This window comes from Zootoca vivipara, chromosome 10 (assembly GCF_963506605.1).
Source record: "Zootoca vivipara chromosome 10, rZooViv1.1, whole genome shotgun sequence".
NCBI classification, from domain to species: domain Eukaryota; kingdom Metazoa; phylum Chordata; class Lepidosauria; order Squamata; family Lacertidae; genus Zootoca; species Zootoca vivipara.
This window is the reverse complement of record NC_083285.1, coordinates 57,143,277-57,167,145: the sequence shown is the minus strand read 5'-3', so window position 1 is coordinate 57,167,145 and position 23,869 is coordinate 57,143,277. Positions and strand designations below refer to the sequence as shown.

Below are 23,869 nucleotides of genomic sequence, written 5' to 3'. Positions count from 1 at the left end.
CTACTGGCAAGGAGAAGAGGCTGTTCCCCTTGTTCATATTAGCTGTTGATGGAAAGATCTATTCACGGAGTAGCAAAACAGAAGTCGAGTTGAACTTGGTGGGCACGTCCTTGTCTGCTTCCTGATGTCAGGGGTGGATGGCAACATTCCCTTTGGGGCAGGCTTCCGAGGGCCAGAGGCACAAATGGTTGAGGCAAAACATGTAAATGTTGCTTTCTAGAGTAACCCATGGCATTGCCTATACAGACTTGCACACCTATCTCTGTTCAAGGACACTTTCCAGTTAGGCCAAAACTACTCAGGAAAGGACTGGTGGCAGGTGTGGCCTGGGAAGAGTCTCAAGGGCCAGACAGAGGCCAGGAGGGCCACATTTGGCCCCCACATCTGAGGTTACTTGCCAGTGTGTTACGTACAAACTCCCTGTAGGCAAAAAAGTTTGTCAGGTGTGCATACAGTATTATGATGCAACAATAAAACTGCTGGCACATTTTTTTGTAAAAAGCTAAGCAGGGTTCAGCATGGTATCAAACTGGATAGGAAACCATGTGTTGAGATTCCTCCATTGCAGGAGGGGGTTGGGCTAGATGACCCTCAGGGTCCCTTGCAACTCTACAAGTCTATGATTCTAGGGGTTAACCAGATGGGTGTGGGTTCAAATCTTCACCTAGCAATGAATGCACAATCCACAACCAGTCAAAGCCGCAGATTTACCACCACATTCTGCGGGATGTGTGTGGACTGCCTTTCCTGGTGACCTTGGTGGGAGGGTAAAGAAAAAGAGACACAATAATAAAGAGAGGCACAGTTTACTGCCCAGCGCTTCCTTATAGCAACCAGAGAAAGGCCAAGTCTATTTTAAAAGTCTGCATGCTCACACTTTCCTCCAGACCAGGCTTCTCCAAACTGCGGCTCTCCAGATGTTTTGGTCTACAACTCCCATGATGCCTAGCTAACAGGACCAGTGGTCGGGGAAGATGGTAATTGTAGTCCAAAACATCTGGAGGGCCGAAGTTTGGGGATGCCTGCTCCAGACAGTTTCCCCTTCTCCTAAACCCGTTTCTTCCATTGCAATGAAAACTTTTTTGGGGGGGGGGTTGTCATAGTACACAGAACAAATCAGGCGTTTGCATGGATCCTGTCCGGACCACGCCAGCAACACGCGCTTAAGCAGTGCGTCTCCGACCCGCCCTCCGCTCCCGATACGCGCCGCGCTTCCGCGCTCTCCTGCCGAGCCGGGGCGGAGCCAGGCTGGTCACGGGGAAGAGAGACCCGCAGAGCGGCTGCTTGTTCCCGGGGCAAGGAAGAGGTTCCGAGGGCGAGAGCCATGGCTGCGTTCCTGGAGCTGAGCACCAAGGCGAGGATGCCCCTCTTCGGGCTGGGCACTTGGCAGGTACTGGGGGGCAAAGCGGGCGCGGGGACCTCGCGGCTGCGGCTGCTTTTGCAGTTTGTACTTTGCAGCGCGGCGCCTTAAAGGCTGCCCGGGCTGCTGTCGGGAGTTGCGCGCCTGGCTCCTTTTAAGCCTTTTCTCCATTTATTTCTTTTCCTTGCGCGGCTGGAGTGAGAGGGAGACCCGCGGTGTCGGCGCGTGACCCGCTTGCCCGGCGGAGCGCTTAGCCGCCGTGCGTTTCCGCACGTTTGCTCAGCTTAGCCGGGAAAGGAAGACCGGCCTTGCAGCGCTTTGGAGCTACTTCCATGCAACTCTTTCCCTTCTCCTCTGTTTTTTATTGCCTATATCCAGCTCGATTCGGGTAATATAAGGTCCATCCAAAACCGGGTGCGTTTCTAGGACAAATGTTTCCTTTGAATTGTGCTGCTTCGGCCAGTGAAAAAACAACACAGAAGCCTCGTTCTCACGTGCAGATCGTTTTCTCGGAGTGCCTGCACGTGAGACTCCGCCCGCTTGAGAGTTATCAAAGCAGCTGCAGTTCCGGTTTTGCTTATTAGCAATTGAGAGGCGTATTCTCCCCAAAGTTGCCTTGCTTCCATTTTTAAGCAATCCAAGGCAGTGGTTGGGCCATTATCTTATGACTGCGCGTCCAGGGAGTTTTATTCTGCGCCGTGATATCGAAAGTTTTTTTTAGTTTTTATTGTTATTATCTTCAGTCAGGTGGCAGCCAATTTCATTGGATGGACACGAGACCTAGTATAGGAGAAGGGGAGAGAAGAAAATCGTACTTTGTGCATGCACGTTCATATACCAAAATGGTCAAAGGCCTGGAAACGATGCCTTATGAGGAACGGCTTAGGGAGCTGGGTATGTTTAGCCTGGAGAAGAGAAGGTTAAGGGGGGATATGATAGCCATGTTCAAATATATGAAAGGATGTCATATGGAAGAGGGAGAAAGGTTGTTTTCTGCTGCTCCAGAGAAGCGGACATGGAGCAATGGATTCAAACTTCAAGAAAGAAGATTCCACCTAAACATTAGGAAGAACTTCCTGACAGTAAGAGCTGTTTGGCAGTGGGATTTGCTACCAAGGAGTGTGGTGGAGTCTCCTTCTTTGGAGGTCTTTAAGCAGAGGCTTGACGGGCATATGTCAAGAATGCTTTGATGGTGTTTCCTGCTTGGCAGGGGGTTGGACTGGATGGCCCTTGCGGTCTCTTCCAACTCTATGATTCTATATACCGTATGCCTGCCTGCCGCTCCCAGTGATAATTTGCATTTGTGGATGGGGCCCGTTGCCAGCATCCTCACAAATAGAACTCGTTTCCTCTTGTCGCCTCATAGCCCCTCAGATCCAAGTGGTTCTCAGTTGTCAGTTCAGACGTTTTGCTGCCAGACATGACCACTGAAGTGTTTTGCTGGACCTGGTGACTTGCCTGTGTGAATGGCCAATGCAGAATTCATATCAGCATTTTCCTTTCTCCTCTCATCAACTCGCCCACAAAGCTTTTCAGAAGTGCCAGTTCCCATGCAGTTTCCAGCCTTCCAAGTTCATAGTCATCAAGTGAGGTACAAAAGTATTCCTTGTAGTTGCGATGACCCCAAATGAACAGCAACCCCATTAGGTTCAGTTTAGTGGCAGAATTTGTAAGCCAAGGCAGTTCACTCCCCCCCCCCCCAATTTTGTAAATTCATTTTATACATACAAATAAAACAAACAACAAAAATACTACTTCTTAATCATAACTTTCCTTAACATCATTAGGTGACTTCCCTCAGTCCCCTCCATCTGAATTTCATTTCTTTTCATCTTTGGCAATTTCATACAATTTACAAATAAGCCAATTTCACCCTGAAACATTCTATACTTAACCTACATTCTTCATTTACACCGAAAGTCTATATTTACTTCCCTAAGGGATCTTAAATATCACAATATTTTTTCACATATAATTTAAAATTATTCCAATCTTCTTCTACCGTCTCCTCTTCCTGGTCGCAGAATCTCCCAGTCAATTCGGCAAGTTCCATAAAGTCATATCATCTTCATCTGCCAATCGTCTATCGTTGGTATATCTTGAGTCTTCCAATTCTTGGCAAGTAGCCTTGCAGCAGTTGTGGCATACAGAAAGAAAGTACCGTATAAGACGACTGGGCGTATAAGACGACCCCCAACTTTTCCAGTTAAAATATAGAGTTTGGGATATACTCACCGTATAAGAAATACGACCCGGCGTATAAGACGAACCCCGACTTTTGAGAAGATTTTCCTGAGTTAAAAAGTAGTCTTATACGCAGGAATATACAGTAATATCTTTTTTGGGGACTTCCTCCCCTCCTATTCCAAGTAGAAAGGCTTCTGGTTTCTTAATACAGTGGTACCTTGGTTTATGAAACAATTGGTTCCGGAAGTCTGTTCATAAACGGAAGCGTTCATAAACTGAAGCGAACTTTCCCATTGAAAGTAATGGAAAGTGGATTAATCTGTTCCAGACGGTCCGCGGAGTACTTAAACTGAAGCGTTCATAAACTGAAGCGAACTTTCCCATTGAAAGTAATGGAAAGTGAATTAATCCGTTCCAGATGGGTCCGCGGCATTCGTAAACCGAAAATTCGTAAACCGAGGTGTTCATACATCGAGGTTGCACTGTAAATGTGTTTTTCAACACCTTTTTCAACTCATTGTAAATATTTCCCCAAAAGTCTTTTACTTTGGGGCACATCCACCACATGTGGTAAAAGGTTCCTTCTTCTTCTTTACATAAAGCAGTTCACTCCTGGCTTTACTCTTCTCGAACATTCATCAGTGATGTGGAATTCCTGGTAAATTTTAAGGTTGAAAATGTTCCTGCACCCATTTTCCAATTCAAAACAATTTTCCTCTGCGGACGTTGCACTTGGCATGAGAATTCCCCCCCCCCAGTGCTCTAGATCATAAGATGGCTAGATTGGCCTCTACTAGAGCCAGGGCCTTTTCAGTACTGGCCCCAACCTGGTGGAACGCTCTTTCCCAGGAGACCAGGGCCCTGCAGGATTTGTCATCTTTCCGCAGGGCCTGCAAGACAGAGCTGTTCCACCTGGCCTTTGGGTTAGACTCAGCCTGACCCCTGTGTTTTTCTCCCTCATGGCTTGGATCTATGGACTACTTGAAATGAAGCTGCACTTTAAATTTTAATACTATATTTTAATCTGTATTTTAATTAATTGTTTTTATGTTTTATTGTAATTCTGTTGGTGTCAGCCGCCCTGAGCCCGGTTTTTGACTGGGGAGGGCGGGGTATAAATAAAAATTTATTATTATTATTATTATCGTGATCCAGTGTAGCCCGCTTATTATATTTGCATTCAGTAGATAAATCTCTTTTTTTCTAAATAATTTTTATTCATTTTATAATTAAACACAACCAGCCACACATATAACAAACATATCACTAACATAAAGCATCATAAAAAATGTACAATAAAAATGAAAAACTAAAATACAATAGATCATTTCCCTTTAACATTCTAAGGGGGCGACTTCCTCAAATTCCCCCTATCTGGGGTTCATTTCTATTCATCTTTAGCAATTTCTAATTCATAATTTTGAACTCCTTCCAATTTCATCTCTCTAACAACTTATTTAACATAATTCTCAAACCTGCAGTTTCTATACACTTCTAAATCCACTCCTAATACTCAATTTTACCATACAGTGGAACCTCGGTTTACGAACACAATTGGTTCCAGAAGTCTGTTCATAAACCGAAGTGTTCATAAACCGAAGCGAACTTTCCCATTGAAAGTAATGGGAAGTTGATTAATCCGTTCTAGACGAGGAAAAACACCCCCTAAAGCAGCAGGGCCTTCGCTCCAATGCCTTCACGGAGGCCGGGGAGCGCTCCCTGGCCTCCGCGAAGGCATCAAAGCGAAGGCCCTGCTGCTTTAGGGGGTGTTTTTCCTTGTCTAGAACGGATTAAGCCCCAGCCTCCGGAAGGCATCGGAGCCGGGACTTCGCTCCGATGCCTTTGCGGAGGCCGCAAAAGCGGTCCCCGGCCTCCGCAAAGGCATCGGAGCGAAGTCCCGGCTCCGATGCCTTCCGGAGGCTGGGGCTTCGCTCCGATGCCTTTGCGGAGGCCGGGAAGCACTTTCGCGGCTGCAGCCCAGTCACGGAAACGCTCCCCGGCCTCCGGAAGGCATCGGAACGAAGGCCCAGCCTCCCCGAAGGTATCAGACGCTCCGATGCCTTCGGGGAGGTTTGGCCTTTGCTCCGATGCCTTCGGGGAGGCCGGGCCTTTGCTGCGGGCCTCCAGGAGGCATCGGAGCAAAGGCCAAACCTCCCCGAAGGCATCGGACGCTCAGTAGGCCTCCAGCACCTCGGTTTACTAACTGCCGGGTTAGGATAGTTCATAAACCGAAAGTTCGTAAACCGAGGTGTTCGTAAACCGAGGTACCACTGTACTTTTAAAAATACATTTTAAAATCTTTCCAGTCTTCTTCCACCGCTCCTTCTCCCCGGTCACGCAGTCTCCCGGTCAGCTCGGCAAGTTCCATATAGACCATCATTTTCATTTGCCAATCTTCCACTGTTGGTATCTCTAGGGTTTTCCAGCTCTTAGCTAATAATACTCTTGCCGCTGTTGTGGCATACAGAAAAAAGGTTACATCTTTCTTGGGAATTTCTTTCCCGACTATACCCAATAGAAAGGATTCTGGTTTCTTAATAAATGTGTTTTTCAACACTAGGACAAATCTTAAATATGCTTAGTATTTGTGGTAAACAGCGTTTGATTGCAATTTTAAAATGTTTAAAATTTCCGAGGGTTTTGAATGTTGAGGTTCAATTTATGTTTTGAATTTCTTTACATTGTATAATTTCTGGCATTGTAAGCCGCTTTGCGACCTAGACAGTGAAAAACAGGATATAAAAATTTTAAATGGTTTAAAAAAAAAAAAGCTAAATGCTTTGAAGTTCCAAGCTTGGCTAACACTGGGTTTCCAGTTGGCACCCATCCATTGTACTAATGAACTTGCAAAAAAGCAAAGTGCTGGCAAATTATCCGTCCCACATTCACACACACACACACACACACACACACAGTGGACTTTGCTCATTGTTGCTGCAGAGGAATTGATGGGTAGAAATGGCAAAGAAGAACGATTTTGGTTAAACATCAGGAACAGTGTTCTTAAGAGGTGTTCAATAGTAGACTAGACTGCTTTGGGAAATGATGGGAAATAGCTTTGAACAGAGGCTGGTCAGCCATCTTGCCAGGGATGCTGTAACATTGAACAGGCAGTTGGATGATAGCCCCCAGATCCCTATCAAAACTACAACGACCTAGCATAGGTCAGCGGTAGAGCTTCTGTCTTGCATGCAGAGGGTCCCAGGTTCAATGCCCAGCAGCTCCAGGTAGGACAGGGGGAGATTCCCTGCCTGAAACCCTGGAGAGCTGCTGCCAGCCAGTGTGGACAGTATTGAGCTAGGTGGACCAATGGGTCTGGCTCAGTATAAGGAAACTGCCTTATAACTGTTGTTGTTCTTGGCGTCCGTCTGTCTCAGGAGACAGTGGAGGAGTGTGCCTTTGGGGGTGAAGTCAAACTGTTCCAGCGCCTGCAGTAGAGAGCCAGTGTGGTGTAGTGGTTAAGAGCGGTAGACTCATAATCTGGGGAACCAGGTTCGCGTCTCCGCTCCTCCACATGCAGCTGCTAGTCACACTTCTTTGAAGTCTCTCAGCCCCACTCATTTCACAGAGTGTTTGTTGTGGAGGAGGAAGGGAAAGGAGAATGTTAGCCGCTTTGAGACTCCTTCGGGTAGTGATAAAGCGGGATATCAAATTCTTCTTCTTCTGCATCTGGTTGTGCTGCTGCAGATGCACCAGGACATTTCTTCTCTGTGCTCTCCTCCCAGCCGTCATGCCTTTTCTGGTCACTGCTGTGGATACACAACCAGGCAGTCTGAGGTCGTCTGCAAGGGATTCCCACACAGTGGGGCTGATGTCGCTAGCCTTCATGTCACAACTGCAGACATATTTATTACACAGAGTTGGTCTGCCAACAGGCCTGGTGCCAGCTCCCCATAGAGCATGTCCTTGGGGATCCTGCCATCTTCTGTTCTGTGGACATGACTAAGCCAGAGTAGACTTTGTTGAGACAGGAGCGCAAACATGCTGGGAATGTGGGCTTGGGAGAGCACATCTTTGTTTAAGACTCTGTGCTGCCATGTGAGGCCCCAAACCTTCCTGATGCAGCACATGTGGAAGGCGTCGAGTGACCATGACTCACTTCCATAAAGCAGTGTGCACAACACGCAAGACCATCTTGGTATTGGGAGTTAGCACCACATTTTCCTGTACCCTTTTGGAGAGGCGAGCCATTGCAGTAGCTGCCTTGCGAATATGCTTGTCCAGCTCAGCGTCGATGGAGAGGCTCCTGGTTATGGGGAAACCCAGATAGACAAAATTGCCTGCCACCTCAAGCGTGTGGTTACCAGCGCTGATGCGTGGAGTACCTGGTGATGTCCTGACCCGGGATGTTGGCCTTCTCCAGACTGATGGTGAGGCCGAGCTCCCCACAGGCTTTGACAAAACAGTTGTCAAGGCCTCATCAACTGCAAACAACACCCCTCAATTTATAGTTCATAGAGAATTCCTAGTTAGAATCATCCGGTTTTGGGAAGCCTAAGAGTTGTTTCACGGTAATTTGTGTTTGAGGTTGGGTCAGCGTCACAAATTTCTTTCCCCGTGGCCTTGTTGTGGAAGCACCGCCAAGAGGAAAACGTTGCCTTTCTCATTCTGTGAAATCAAAACTAGAATCATAGAATCATAGAGTTGGAAGAGACCACAAGGGCTATCCAGTCCAACCCCCTGCCAAGCAGGAAACACAATCAAAGCATTCTTGACATAAGTCTGTCAAGCCTCTGCTTAAAGACCTCCAAAGAAGGAGACTCCACCACACTTCTTGGCAGCAAAGTCCACTGTTGAACAGCTCTTACTGTCAGGAAGTTCTTCCTAATGTTTAGGTGGAATCTTCTTTCTTGTAGTTTGAATCCATTGCTCCGTGTCCGCTTCTCTGGAGCAGCAGAAAACAACCTTTCTCCCTCCTTTTATATATTTGAACATGGCTATCATATCACCCCTTAACCTTCTCTTCTCCAGGCTAAACATACCCAGCTCCCTAAGCCGTTCCTCATAAGGCATTGTTTCCAGGCCTTTGACCATTTTGGTTGCCCTCTTCTGGACACATTCCAGCTTGTCAGTATCCTTCTTGAACTGTGGTGCCCAGAACTGGACACAGTACTCCAGGTGAGGTCTGACCAGAGGAGAATTCAGTGGTACTATTACTTCCCTTGATCTAGATGCTATACTCCTATTGATGCAGCCCACTGTTTGTTCAGCCTCATAAAAGTAATGGAAACAATTTTAGAAATATAAAGCAGTGACGCCGTATGTTTCTGCCTCCTCCTGTCATAAGGCGGCCTGAACTTCCTCTGCTGCCTAACATCCCCTCCCCGTTTTTCATCTTTTACCCTATTACCCCTATTCAGGCACCACTTGCACCAATGAGGCAAGCATGGGAGGAAATGGGGTCAGGCGACTCCTCCCACCATTGCCATTCTTAGGCATAACCTCTGAAATGGGGAGCCGGTTCTACGGATGAAATTTTCCTGCCTGGTTTAATTCCCTGAGTTCTAAATCCGATGGGTCCCATCACCACTGTGTGAGAAGCACTGGTCTAGGGGAAGTTTGGCTAACATGGTTTTTGCTGACTCAGAGTTAGAAGCAGAGCTGTGGTGGATCAGCCTTCCCTGACCAGGAGCCCTCAGAATGAATGATGGGAATTGTAGTCCAAAGCATTTGGAGGGCATCAGGCTGGGAAATGCTGATTTAGATGGCAAGTCTAAATCTGCCCCTTTGCCTGTGCCGCTCTGCGAAGTACCAGGTGTGTGGGTGGAAGTTTGGAATATTTGGCCCAGATTAACATTTTGTCTTATCAACTCTATACCCAGGTTAGCATAACTGAAATCTAATGGGCCCCAGCAAGCAATTCCAGCATTCCAGTGTCAAATTGTTTTACCTATTTGGAACTAGTTTTGTGCAAGTTTTTTGAAGCTAGCAACTTGGTCATCCTTTTCATTCTTCTTCTGAAAATTGTTTTCCAGATTGTAAATCACATTGCTCATTTATTGTGGAAAAATATATATATATTCGGAGTGGGGGTGGCAGGGTAGTATGTGGTAATATTTGGTTTTTTCTTTTTGTAGTAATGTTTGAAAATGTTTAATAAATCCAGTTGGTAATACAGTGGTACCTCTACTTACGAATAACTCTACTTACAAATGTTTCTACTTACGAATGGAGCTCCGTCCGTCATCTTGGATGCGGTTTAGATAGGATTTTTTCTACTTACAAATTTTTAGATAGGGTTGCTTCTACTTACGAATTTCTTCTCCCAATGTATTCCTATGGGATTCGATTTACAAATTTTTTCGACTTACGAATGTGCGTTCGGAACGCATTAAATTCGTAAGTAGAGGTACCACTGTATATCTGACATTTATTCGAATTGGGAATGTTAGTTTGTTTTAGGGGAAAGAAGGCAATTTGGTACATTTCAAAGGCTGGCAATGCTTGTTTTGGTGCTTGAAAAAAAAAATTTGTATTTCAGGCACCTGTTGGAAAAGTAGGAGAAGCCGTTAAATGCGCCATTGACCTCGGATACCGCCACTTCGACTGCGCCCGCTACTACAAGAATGAGGATGAGATTGGGAGTGCCCTCCAGCAGAAAATCAAGGAAGGGGCTGTGAAACGGGAAGACCTTTTCGTTGTTAGCAAGGTAAGGTTGTTATTGCAGCAAGAAGATTCCTCTGAGTCCCTGCCTGAGGTTGTTGATTTTCAGTGAGAAACCGTCTTGGGAGCACATTCTGGATGGGGCCCTAATTCCTTTCCCCACTTCAAATTAAACATGGCTGGTTTGAGCGCTTAAAATAAAAAGCATGGCCAACAATGTATAGATTGGTCCTGAGTACAATCAACAGAATGTTATTTTCCTATACTATTACCCCTTTTGGCTACAGGGGTGTGTGTGTGTGTGTGTGTGAGAGAGAGAGAGAGAGAGAGAGAGAGAGAGAGAGAGAGAGAGAGAGAGAAAGTGCTGTGAGATGCATGTCTGAATGCTTCTTCATGGTGAGGGTAAGGGAAAGGCCATTGTGAAGAAACAGACACAAGGGAAACTGGCATGTCAGATAATACTAGTCCTAAACTAGCTTTCCCCCAAGATTTTATATATTTATTTCATAATGTGCAAACTGCTCTGCATTCAGAGAATACCCAAGCAGTGTGCAGAAAAAAATAATATGAAGCGTAAGACTGTCGCGTATTCCTTCACGGCGCTTTAGCAGAGATGTTAAGAGTTCCAGTTTCTTTAGTGCAGTATATTTATTGTGAGCTATATACAAATATCTACAGGCAGTTCATACACAAGCAGTTCATAGACTCTCTAGACCTCTCACTGACCACACCCTTCTACAACACCACCATCATTGCAGGAAAGGTTTTCCTTTTAAACCACTGACAGCCAATCAACTGACAGCAAATTACTGCGGAGTCATTCTGACCCAGCACTTCTACAGAAAGTATTGCATCAGCCAGTTTCACTTTACTAGTACACTCAGGCCTGCAGACTTACTATTTCACACAGCATTCTGTGGATCCCAACAAAGACAGCATTTGCATGCAAACAAATCCCAATGAGAATTGAAAAGTGCAGAAATAGACCAATTTGGGAAGCGTTGGGAGAGAGAGAAAGTTCGACTAATGTCAAAAATGTAACACAGAGGGCTTGCTATACTTCTTGAGTGAAGAGAATTGGACTACAATTCCCATCATCCCACTAGACATTCTGTCTGACGTTTTTGGGAGTTGTAGTCCAACAGCATCTAGAGGGCCCCATGTTGGCTTTCCCTGGCCTGGGGTCTGCAACGGTTCCTTGGGTTAAGGACTCTTCATCGGAGTTGAAAGTGACGTTTTCTGCCAACTCCGCAGAGGAGACTGGTCAATGTGCTGAGGAATTTCTTCTTCCCCTGCATAGCTGTGGTGCACTTTCCATGAGAAGCACTTAGTGAAGGCATCATTCCAGGATTCTCTCTCTGCCCTGAAGCTGGACTACTTGGACCTCTATCTCATGCACTTTCCCATGGGATTCAAGGTAACTCTGAAGCCCCTCCTCATCCCTTTCTGCTCAGTGGGCCTTGGATGTTGCAGGAAGATTTTCATCCCTCCCAAGAGACATTGGGTGGGACATTGGGAAGTGGCCAACAGACAGAAACATAACAATTGCACTTTTCTCTCCGTCAGGCCGGAGAGGATTTATCTCCCCGTGATGAGAAGGGTATGGTCATCCCCAGCAGCACGGATTATCTGGCCACTTGGGAGGTAAGCTTGACTTGAGCTCATTTTTAAGGTGCTTCAATGAATTACATATTGTGCTTGAGCAGGAAAATCAGGGATGCTACAGAACTCGAAGCAGCCCACGAAGATTTTGGACAAAGGTCTTCTCATTTGCAGCTCTATTCCCTGAAATCCCTTTTTCAATCTGAGATGATGAAGATGGAGGCCAGATTATTTTTTTATAAGTGCAAAGCTTATTAACACAGGAAGATGCCTTACTGGAGGCATGCAATCACAAGGCCTTCTAAGCGTTGCTGGACTACAATTCCTATCATCCATGCCCTTTGGCCGTGCTGACTTGATGGGGGTTGGAGTCCTAGCATTTGGAGTACCCCATGTTGGCTACCCCTGCTCTACAGTGACTGGCAGTGACTATCCAGGGATCTTCTCAAGTCCTACCTGCACATGCCAGGGATTGAACCTGAGATCTTTTGAAGGCAAAGCAAGTACAGTGGTACCTCTACTTACGAATTTAATGCATTCCGAATGCACATTTGTAAGTAGAAAAAAATTGTAAGTCGAATCCCATAGGTATGCATTGGGAGAAAAAATTCGTAAGTAGAAGCAACCCTATCTAAAAATTCGTAAGTAGAAAAAATCCTATCTAAACTGCATCCAAGATGGCGGACGGAGCTCCATTCGTAAGTAGAAACATTCATAAGTCGAGTCATTCGTAAGTAGAGGTACCACTGTACTCTGCCAAAGAGCAACAGTCTCCTCCCAGCCGAGCAGTAGGTCTCCTCACCTCCCAAGTGCTCTAATGGTGAGAAAAACCAGTGCATTAATTGAATTATCTTCCAGTCAAGCACAGGCATTCCCAGTTCCAGTCAAGTATAGGGATTACCAGCCAGAGTTGAGCATCATTGAGAAGCACTTACCTGGGAGGTTAGAACAGGCATCCCCAAACTTCGGCTCTCCAGATGTTTTGGACTACAATTCCTATCATCCCTGACCACTGGTCCTGTTAGTTAGGGATCATGGGAGTTGTAGGCCAAAACATCTGGAGGGCCACAGTTTGGGGATGCCTGGGTTAGAAGATTAATTGGGTTTTGTTTCAGCCCCATCCTCTGCAACCTTAACCCCTTTGGGTTAAACATAGATGTATGTATGTATTTTTGAAAATTTTCACTGAGAAAATAAAGTGAAAAAAGCAAAAACAAAACACAACGAAACAATGAAATTGTGTTACAATATAATATATGGGTGTGTAAGTAGTACAGTTATTTCAACAAACATAAAATTATCATTAACACGTCATGCTTTTTATAAATGGATCCCAAACATTGTTATATTTATTCAGACACAATCTGCATCTAAAAGCAACTTGTTTGTATGTTGCAAGAGTTGTCATGTCTTCTATCTATTGATCAGAGGGGCAATGGTATTTTCTTTCCAATGAATCAGTATCAGAAGTAAGGGCGCAGAGAGACCACATACGTTGACCCCGTATAGTTGGTATATATTTTGAAATGATGTAATTATCTGACAATTTTAAATTTCCCCCACAGTAGTATTTCCAAAAATTTCTAAGTGTCGGACATTGCATAAACATGAGTTTCAAAGAAGCATTTTCCTTATCACATCTCCAGCTGCATGTCATCCTAGCTTAATCATGGCTTTTGACATGCTGGTGATATTCCACCCGTCTAAATCAGGCACCCCCAAACTGCGGCCCTCCAGATGTTTTGGCCTACAACTCCCATGATCCCTAGCTAACAGGACCAGTGGTCGGGGAAGATGGGAATTGTAGTCCAAAACATCTGGAGGGCCGAAGTTTGGGGATGCCTGGTCTAAATGGTTCACTTAGCCAGGGATGCTGTGCTCTTGCCACCTGTGGTTATAGCTCAGGTGTGAAAGTTTGTTACAGCACATAGGAGCTGAACTTCATCTGCCTTCCTACTCTCCCCTTAGGCAATGGAGGAACTGGTGGATTGTGGGCTGGTGAAAGCCATTGGGATCTCCAATTTCAACCACGATCAGATCGAGAGGCTCTTGCAGAAACCTGGCCTGAAGCACAAGCCCGTCAACCACCAGGTGAGTACCCGGTAGGGCTAGCATCTCTGCCAGCTTCGTGTGTGTGTGTGTGTAGAGTGGGAAGTGAGTTCGAAAATGTTTTGTTTCCCCTAAAGTTCAAAGGTGTGTGTCAGTGCCTGCTAGTTGAGTAATCCAGAGTTTTCTTGGGCTTGCAGATTGAGTGCCACCCGTACCTTACCCAGGAGAAGCTGGTCCACTACTGCCAATCCAAAGGGATCTCTGTGACTGCTTACCGACCTTTCGGCGCCCATACGTAAGACTGCTTTGAATGGAAACTTTTGGTGGGATGATAACATTCGCTGTCCCGATTGTTTGCTTTCTCTGTTTATGTTGTGTGTTCAAGTGTATATGGCCATGGAGTCATTGATGGGTCTGTGGAGCTTATCTAGTTAATCTCCCAACTGTTGTATTTATTTATGCATTACCTGGTTTTCATATTACATGACACATTATTCTTGCAAATACAGACTCCCTAAGCCTAGACTCTGCTTAAACGCCTCCTGCAAAGGAAAATCTCTCGCCTTCCAAGGTCGGCAGCTACTAGTCACGATGGCTTTGCTCTACCTGTGTTGTCAGAAGCAGTCTGCCTGTAAATACAAACTACTGAATGCAAAGCACTGTTGTGCTCGTGTGTCCTGCTTGCAGGCTTCCTGTAGGCATCTGGTCAGATGGTGTGAGAACAGGATCCTGGACTGGATAGGCCTTTTGACCTGGTGCAGAAGGGATCTTTTCTTATGTCCTTAAAGGATGTTCCACAGCTCTTCTCACTTGGAAGTTTTTTCTAACATTGAGGAAGTGCAATTGGTTTTAGTCCTTGGCCTGGAGCAACAGAAAAACCAGTCTGCTCCATCTTCTTAGGGGACAACCCTCTAAATAATTAGAAGACGGTGACTCGTTTGTAAGCATCAGGCTAAACTTCCTAATGGTCAGAGCTGTTCAGTGGAGGTGATAGGCTCACCTTTGCTGGGGGTGTGTGTGTTTTAAGCAGAGGCTAACTTAAGCTACCTGTCAGGCTGTTGTAGTTGCAAACCGCACAGCAGACCTTGAACTGAGCAAGGGGTTGGATGAGATTACTTCCAAGCTCCCTCCCAACACCCAAAATTCTATGAGAATAAAAACGGGAATTGTGTTACTTGGAAGTAGTTTTGCCCCCTGCAAAACAGCTACTGCTGCAGTTCTATGTAGAACATCTAGGTTTTCTACTCAGTGTCACATTTGCCAAAGAGATAAGAGGATAACTCTTTGAAGTTTCAATCCAACACTTAGCTAGAAGCCCCATTGAACGCAGTGGGTCTTTCCTTCTGAATACACAGGCATGGAATCACAGTTAATGGGCGTGTTGACTTTTTTTTTGGTAGTCTCAAACCGGGGGACCCTATCCTGTTGGAGGACCCAACAGTTAAAGAGATTGCTACAAGGCACAAGAAGAGCATCGCGCAGGTAAATATGCTGAAGACAAAGAGTGAATAACGAGGCAGCCAGCCTGAGCTTGGATGGTGCCTCATTTTTGCATGCAGATACCTCTGTGGAAAAGCTGAGGGAAGCCTCAGTCAACGTGGGAGCTTCTCTGCTGAAAATATAGTGGAACCTTGGTTTTCGAACGTAATCCATTCCAGAAGACCCGTTCGACTTCTGGAACATTTGAAAACTGAAGCATGCGTTTCTGGGTATTCGGCATTTGAAAGCCAAACGAGGCGCTCAAAAACTGAGGTGCCACTGTACTATGGTGCATCTATCTGCGTAGTAATTGTGGGGTGAGGGGTGCAGATTCGGTTCATTCCAGGCATGTAGCCATTCCTGTATTTGCATTTCCAAATCAGCCCACCAGAAAGGGGCTGATCGGGGGCTGTGCTCCTAATGCAAGAGGAGTATTGCATTAGGATCCTTGCAGAGTGCTGCTTTTCACAGCGGTTGATTCCCATCTGGGCTTGGTAGGACTGCTTACTTTCTCCTGAGGAGGCTGTTTGCTGTTCATACAAACAAACATGAGAATGAGATGCGTAGTTTTGACTCTGGCATGAATTTAGCCTTTCAGCCAATCCCCATGGCAAGATTATTAAAGGGGTGGGGGAGATAGGGAGACAGTATTATTATTATTACTATTATTATTATTATTGCCACAGCTTCCAAACAAGTCTTGATTTGCCCCTACAGGTTCTGATCAGGTTTCACATCCAGAGGAACGTGGCTGTCATTCCCAAGTCAGAAAAACCACACCGCCTGGAAGAGAATTTTAAGGTAAAGGAGACTCTCCCTGCCCCATTCTTAATGCAGCCATGTGGACTTACCACTCACCTGAATCAAATAGCAGTTTGAGAAAGGTTGTGGTCCAGTGGTGTGGAGAGCATATGCTGTGCATTTAGAAGGATCCAGGTTCAAGTCTTGGTATCCTGGAGTTCTGTTGCTAGTTGCAGTGGATGATGCAATGGTCTGATGTAGTATGAAAAGGATTCTGAGGAGCTGAATGGCTTAATAGGTTTGTCCAGCCACCCTGCTGGCTGCTAGCTCCCAACACCAAACCCATAATCTGAGAGTATAATCTGTGTTCCCATAATCAAAGAGCATGGAGTGCATGGCCCCCTCTGAACATCCCAGTCATTACTTTCTAGCTTGCATTTGCAGTGCACTCTACGTGGGGCTGCCTTTGGAGATGACTTGGAAACTTCCGAGCACAATTCAAAGTGTTGGTGTTGACCTTTAAAGCCCTAAACGGCCTCGGTCCCGTATACCTGAAGGAGAGTCTCCATCCCCACCGTTCAGCCCGGACACAGAGATCGAGCGCCGAGGGCCTTCTGGCGGTTCCCTCATTGCGAGAAGTGAGGTTACAGGGAACCAGACAGAGGGCCTTCTTGGTAGCAGCACCCGCCCTGTGGAACGCCCTTCCATCAGATGTCAAGGAAATAAGCAGCTATCCTAATTTTAAAAGACATCTGAAGGCAGCCCTGTTTTGGGAAGCTTTTAGTATTTAATGCTGTATTGTTTTAATATTCAATTGGGAGCTGCCCAGAGTGGCTGGGGAAACCCAGCCAGATGGGCAGGGTATAAATAATAATTTATTATTAGTATTATTAGTATTATTATTCAACTGGTCCAAAATGCAGTGGCCAGATTGCTGCTTGGGGTTCCTTTTAGACCCACTTTTCAAACAGCTGCACTAATCCAATGTGCTCACCTTGGGATTTAGAGCTCTAAACAATTCAGGCCCCCAAAATCTGAAAGATCACCTCCTTCCCCACTGACTCTCTTGGATGTTAAGATTGGCAGAGGGAACCTACTTGGATAGTTCTACCGCTCACAGAGTTTCGGGGGTGGGGTGGGGGGTCAGCGTGGGAGAAATGATTATTTGTGGCTGTCCCTAAGTTATAGAATGCTTCACACACATAGGTGCATCTTAATATTGTATTCTTAAATTGCTGTAATCTACCCTGGGCCCTTGTGGTGAGGCAAGAAGTCTTAATTAATTACTTACCGGTAATTAACAATTTACTGCATCTGAGGCAGTGGTGTGTGCCAGAGTGGTGTAGTGGTTAGAGTTGAACTTCTGACCAGGGAGACCTGCACTCAACTCCTGGCCCAGCCATGAAGCTCAACATCTGCCAAATATCTAGTTACAGGTAGGTAGCCGTGTTGATCTGAGTGGAAGCAAAATAAAAAAAAATTCTTCAGTAGCACCTTAAAGACCAACAAAGTTTTTATTTTGGTATGAGCTTTCATGAAAGCTCATACCAAAATTAAAACTTTGTTGGTCTTTAAGGTGCTACTGAAGGAATTTTTTTATTTTGCCAAATATCCTTAGAGAGGATGCCACCCTGGGCTCCTTTGCAGAAGGCTGTGATAAAATGACAATAACTCTGGCATTCTGGAAGTTGCCATGCACACAGGAGCAACTACTCTTGCAGACCATGTACACTTAACACATTCCTCAGTAGGAATATTAATGCTCTCTGTTTTAAAACTGCACACCCCTTCTCTCTCGACCTCACACCCCCCCCCACCCTGGTTACCTTGACATTTCATTATTTACCCCATGGGCAGGGGGAATGTACCTCACTTTTTTCATTTTTTAATTACAGGTCTTTGACTTTGAATTGACTAAAGAAGAGATGGCGACTCTCCTCGGCTTGAACAAAAATTGGAGAGATTGTGTGATGGCTCAGTAAGCTTCAAACTTCCATGCTCCTCTCTCTCGTTTTTAGTGGGAGGTTTAGGAGGGGTTATAAAGCATTTCTTTTTCTGGAGTGCGCCACCAGTAGTTTGTTCCAAATTCTTTCCAACTTTTCTTAAAAACACAAAGAGCCTCCTCAACCAAATATAATTAAAAAGTAACCCTTTCGCATATGCTGTGGAATTTTGCCTGAAAAATGCTTGACTATAGGTGGCGCTGTGGGTTAAACCACAGAGCCTAGGGCTTGCCAATCAGAAGGTCGGCGGTTTGAATCCCCGCGACGGGGTGAGCTCCTGTTGCTCGGTCCCAGCTCCTGTCCACCTAGCAGTTCGAGAGCATGTCAAAGTGCAAGTAGATAAATAGGTACCGCTCCAGCGGGAAGGTGAATGGCGTTTCCGTGCGCTGCTCTGGTTCGCCAAAAGAGGCTTTGTCATGCTGGCCACATGACCTGGAAGCTGTACGCCTGCTCCCTCAGCCAATAGAGCGAGATGAGCGCTGCAACCCCACAGTCCATCACGACTGGACCTAATGGTCAGGGGTCCCTTTACCTTTAGGCAATGAGAGCTGCCACACAGAAGGGGGGGGGGCTAGAGCTAATGGGCTGACATCACAGTGGGGTAGATTTTGGTCGAACTGTAGAATTAAGTTAAGGGCAAGGGCTACTGGACAATGGTACTGATTATCAGAGGGACAGTGGGATTTCCTTTAATGGAAACATTCTTGGGGACAAATTGTGGGATGCTGTAACTGCGTTTTCTGCTTTGAGATGGGTTTGGAGTAGGTAGCATACAAAGTTGTGTTAAACCACTCTTAGCGTTGTGTTTGAATTGCTGCAACCCGCCCAGGGAGCTTAGGGTGAAGGGCGAGTAACAAACTGATGATAATAATCCTCTCCCGCCCCATGGTTTTACCTTTCATGAATTCAAACTCATGAAGCTTTTTTCCATGTCCTGTTCTTGCAGTTGTGTCAATCACAAAGACTACCCCTTCAAAGCTGATTACTAAGAACCGAAGCTGCTCTGGATGTAGAATTATTGCCTTTGGGACTCCTGCATCGTGAAGCTCTAGTGCAGGTACCTATTCTTAGCCAACCACTTTGGGCCTTTCATCCGAAAGAAGAGGAGAAATATTCAGAGCAAGTGGAATGAACAACCAGGGAGGACTCCACTGTTGTAAAAAGGCTACCTTCCTCATCTGTCTCTCCCTCTCGCCCCATCTACTGATTGAAGTTGGCCAAGTATTGAGTGTTGATCAAGGACCCAGCTAGAGGGTTCTTGTTGACTGTGATGCTTCTGCAACATCACTCGCGTTGGGTGAATCCCCCCTCCCCAGTTCAATTTGTAAGTGGGTGGGCTTGAGAGAAAAACAGCATCCAGAGAGCCATAGCTCCCCCACCTGATTTTTTTGAACCAGTTTGTGAACATCACGGGAGAAGGAGTTTTCTTCTCCAGTTCAGATTAAAATCTGAGCCAGAGAAGAATTTTTAGGCCCTAATGCTTGCCTTACATTTAAGGTGAGTATTATGCACTACCCAGTTGTGCATTCGGTGCCAATGAAGTCCTAACACCTTACCTGTTTTGTTACTGAGTGGTGTGTACCTTTTGGAAAGAATAAAAATAATTCCCACACCAACACTTGGGTAACCTGATTCATGCCACCTGTTTAAGATCTTCTGCCCATTGCATCCTGTTTATCCTCATCCAATGAACACTGGGAGCAGCCTCTTGCCTGTGACCCTTTCTTGTCAACAGCACAGCAGACCCCATGGCTACACACAGAAGGGGGCTAATCACACACACACACACCATCAGTACCTTAAATTATTTAGCAGAGAAGAGAATACCCAACCACCGGGTAGACATACTGCATTTATTGTGAATTGCAGGTTCAACATACTGGTTTTATTGCAGATACTTGAATGTAGAGTCCAAAAAGTGTATTAAAAACAACAAACCACCACCAAACAGTAACAGGCGGATCCAAAAGCCATTCACTGCATGATTTCATTCTGAAAGCCCAAGTGAAATTCAATATGTAAACAAGACGGTTTTAGGGGAAAGCACTGGACCTGTCCTTTGGATAGTGCCACATAACCTTAACTTTTATAATAAAAACGGCAGATGGAGGCAACAAAAACAAAAAAGCAGTAACAAGGCAATAACCGTTCCCAGGCTATAATTTGCATCTGAGAAGTGGGCCAGAAAACCTGAACAACCGTAAACCGAGTTGCCTATTTTTACTCCACCCGTCTAATTTATGGTGTAAAAGCAGAACCGCGTGTGATAATGTAAATTCAAACCTAACTTTTGTCACCCTTGTGGCTAATATATATACACAAGTCAAATAATATGGTTGTAAGTAAGGAATTTGGGGAGGAAGCGTTGGGGGCGTGAGCATCCCCTTCGTCAACACTCCCGCTTCCAAAATGCACCCAATGCAGCTGCTGTTCTTTCGGAGAGAACGTCCGTCTGCACAGGGTTCAATGGAGCCCCCTTCATCCCCACAACCCAGCTGGCCTTTGACCCTGCAGTACAAATAACTGGAGCGTTCAGCCGGAGGTGTGCGTAGGCCCTTCTATGGCACTAGACCTCTGACCAAGGGCCAGGGGGAGGAAGGACAGAGGTGTTGGGTGCATCTGCAAGTGGCTGGACTATGCCTATTTTAAGAGAGACCGAGATGCATAGAGACCTGATAAAGGGCAAATCTAGCGTGCGGTAAGTTAGAAATAGTGTGTTGCCAACAATGTGTATGCGTTTCTCGTGTGTGTTAATTACGGTAGTTTTATATAAATTAGCTACATAGTTTTATACAAGTGACATTATGTTGACGCTTAATACCCTTTCCACCCCACCCCCTCACTCTTTAAAACTATACTTTTAATCACCCATTAAAAGGCATCTGATACTTTCTTTTTAAAAAAAAATCTAATATTTCTCTTGCCACGTGCTTAATGGCAATTATGAAATCTTAATATAAAAAGTGTGTATTTTTTTGTAAAAAACAAAAAAGTTGTGATATTGGCTAGTTATGTACGTTTATAACTAAATATAGTACTCTAGCGGGTATTAAAAGCCTTCTACCATTAGTAGTGCCTTACAGCTAATTTTTGTAAAGCTATATGCATATATTCTAAAATTGCAAGTAACCAAAATGACAACAACAAAAAGGAGAGAGAGAGAAAAAAAGCTATCAGTACCGCTGTCAACTGCAATAATCCAAATTTAGGTTATTAACTTAAAACTAAACGGGGAAAAGGAACGATACCTTAAAAGTACAGAGCAGGTTTCAACTGGGTGCCGATTTGACATGGGCAAAGTACAGGATATATATATTGTCAGCAAAAGGTATTTCTTCCATGCCTCAATCTAAAGTGCAGAAAGAAAAAAGTAACAGGGCTCAATCCAGCTGTGGAAGTGGGTAGAATTTGTGGGGGATCCACAGCGGCCCGTTTTCTGTGGTCTCCCCAGTGGCATTCATTTTCGCAGAGCGGAGGAATCACTTGCCTCCTCTCATCTCCTGCCGTGTGGTTGACCTCATGCCACATTTCCCCTGGCCCTGCTGCAAAACAATATTTTTAAAAATACTGTTAATGGGCCAGGCACTGTTGCAACAGAGCATCGGTGTGATGTACCCATGCCATATGCGATTACATCCCAGGGAAGATGCACAAATCGTGGGCTTCCGAGGGAGAATGCAACAGGGAATTAACGCCAAACCCATCTCTGTTCAGTAAGGAGCCAGCGGCAAATAGGTCGTTTACACCTCTGCCTTTAAAACCCACTTATCAAATGCTTTTAATTTTTTCGCCCCCTCAGTGGTCCAGACTGATGCAGTCCTATTCCTAAGCATCATTCCGTTGAACTAGGACTGCATTTGGGAGGTGTACACACTAGAGGGCGCTGCTCTTCTACGGCACAAACACAGCCTTGCTCAGACACACAATTGGTTAGAGCTACTCAGTAGAAGTGTCTCTCGTTTCACAGCGTGGATTTCTTTTTAAGAATAAAGCTCTTGTTCGAAGGCACTACTATTAGGATGAATGCTTTAAGGCTGATTATTAAATACAGTGCTAATATACATGGTGTCTTTTGTTTTTTTAAAAAAATGGGATAATGCACCAAAAAACACAGCGGACCCTCAATGCCCTCCCTCCCACCCACCCCCGAAGGCCTTTTGGTAAACAAACATAAATATATATAAAAGGAAAGGGACAAATTTAGCACTTCCGTTATTAAAAACCGAGTTGGTCCAGCATCATTGGTGAGCTTCTTAGGGTTCCTTTTCAAATTGTCTCAAACCTGCTGAAAGAAAGAGAAGTTAGGGGGTGGCATAGATTCACAATAAAATGCCATTCCTCTGACCTATTTGCATAACCAAGAAATCCTAAATTGTGACAAAGACTGCTGATCACGGCATGGGTGAATCTGTCAAGCTCTGGTTTCTTGTAGTTTCTCAGTTTTTAAGTTCAGTTCTTCACACTGGGTGTTTTTAACACTCCCCATGAAAATTCAGCAGCACTTTAGGGCAAATGACTTTTAATACACACTTTCTTTTGCGAAGCATATTTTCTCTTAATACAGTGGTACATCGCAAGACGAATGCCTCGCGCAACGAAAAGCTCGCAAGACGAAAGGGGTTCGCACTTTTTTTGGTGACTCGCAAGACGAATTTTTCTATGGCTGTGCTTCACAAGACAAATGGGAACGCATTAATTAAATTTCAATGCATTCCTATGGGAAACTGCGCTTCGCAAGATGAAATTTTCGCAAAACGAAACAAGGAATGAATTAATTTCGTCTTGCGAGGCATCACTGTATTTATATTTTTCCTGATATAATGCATTTTTGTGCACATTATTACTTGGCTGGCAAAGTGCCCTGCAAAATTCAGAGAACAAATTCTGGTGTGGCTCTGTTTTGGTTGACGTGTGTTTTTTTAAAAAAACAGTTTGGATTAGTGGCCTCTAAATGCAACTTGAATCACATTTCTCCCCCATCGTGCTGATTCAGCGTTCTGATGCTGAATCGGCAAAGGCTGCAAAGAGCCCAGGTATTCCAGACAGTTATTAGCAATACCCTTTGCTCACTCTAAGGTCTGGAAGTAGTTAGCCATCACTTCCACACTCCATCTGCTGCTTTGTAACTCGAATAATATCCACTGTATTGTTTACCTGCTAACTGATTATCAAAAGGGTAAAGCATGAACACTTAAGGAATGAGGAATGTTAAAATTTTAAGACCCATCACCCCCGACCACTGGCCCTGATTACAGTGCAAGTTGGGAGTCTTAACAAAATCTGGAGTGCCATAGGTTCCCCACCTCTTGTTTTAAGCCAATAATGTGAAAAAAGACTTGGAGAAAGAAGAGGATCCATCATACTGAAACCATAGGTACCACTCCCCTTATAGCAGCAACTTCCCTACTCAACCAAGCCCCCCTTAAAAAGGAAAGAGAAAAACGCCACCTCAATTTTTTTTAAAAAATGGTTGAGGACCTCAACTCCAAAGCACCTGAAACTAGATGGCAAACATAGTACTATTGTTGGAGGGTGGATGGCGGCTAACAGATTGTGATTGAATCCCGACAAGACAGAAGTACTGTTTGTGGGGGACAGGAGGCGGGCAGGTGTGGAGGACTCCCTGGTCCTGAATGGGGTAACTGTGCCCCTGAAGGACCAGGTGCGCAGCCAGGGAGTCATTTTGGACTCACAGCTGTCCATGGAGGCACAGGTCAATTCTGTGTACAGGGCAGCTGTTTATCAGCTCCATTTGGTACGCAGGCTGAGACCCTACCTGCCCACGGACTGTCTCGCCAGAGTGGTGCATGCTCTAGTTATCTCTTGCTTGGACTACTGCAATGCG

At 45.2% G+C, this 23,869-nt stretch overlaps 2 protein-coding genes across 14 annotated transcripts in view; one reads left to right on the top strand and one right to left on the bottom strand.

Annotated features, from left to right (window-relative positions):
- Window positions 1-1,239: 1,239 nt before the first annotated feature.
- Window positions 1,240-21,174, top strand: LOC118090994 (aldo-keto reductase family 1 member B7). Its single transcript, XM_035127505.2, has 10 exons — window positions 1,240-1,390; window positions 10,029-10,196; window positions 11,451-11,567; window positions 11,717-11,794; window positions 13,721-13,843; window positions 13,999-14,096; window positions 15,202-15,283; window positions 15,998-16,081; window positions 17,917-17,999; window positions 18,971-21,174. Exons 1-10 carry the CDS (start codon window positions 1,325-1,327, stop codon window positions 19,011-19,013), a joined length of 942 nt encoding a protein of 313 aa, XP_034983396.2. The 5' UTR covers window positions 1,240-1,324; the 3' UTR covers window positions 19,014-21,174.
- Window positions 19,862-23,869, bottom strand: part of CALD1 (caldesmon 1) — a 184,163-nt gene continuing 180,155 nt past the window's right edge. For all 13 annotated transcript variants that reach the window (XM_035127489.2, XM_035127500.2, XM_035127490.2 and 10 more), the window contains one exon: window positions 19,862-22,306. In XM_035127489.2, coding sequence (XP_034983380.1) covers window positions 22,278-22,306 — 29 coding nt within the window. In that variant the 3' untranslated portion in view covers window positions 19,862-22,277. The remainder of the gene's footprint in view (window positions 22,307-23,869) is intronic.

Excerpts from the sequence above, each read along its gene's own strand:
- LOC118090994 (XM_035127505.2), top strand. The coding sequence starts at position 1,325 with ATGGCTGCGTTCCTGGAGCTGAGCACCAAGGCGAGGATGCCCCTCTTC. Across the intron at positions 1,391-10,028 it reads TCGGGCTGGGCACTTGGCAG|GCACCTGTTGGAAAAGTAGG; the intron begins GTACTGGGGGGC and ends TTTGTATTTCAG. Across the intron at positions 14,097-15,201 it reads CGACCTTTCGGCGCCCATAC|TCTCAAACCGGGGGACCCTA; the intron begins GTAAGACTGCTT and ends TTTTTTTGGTAG.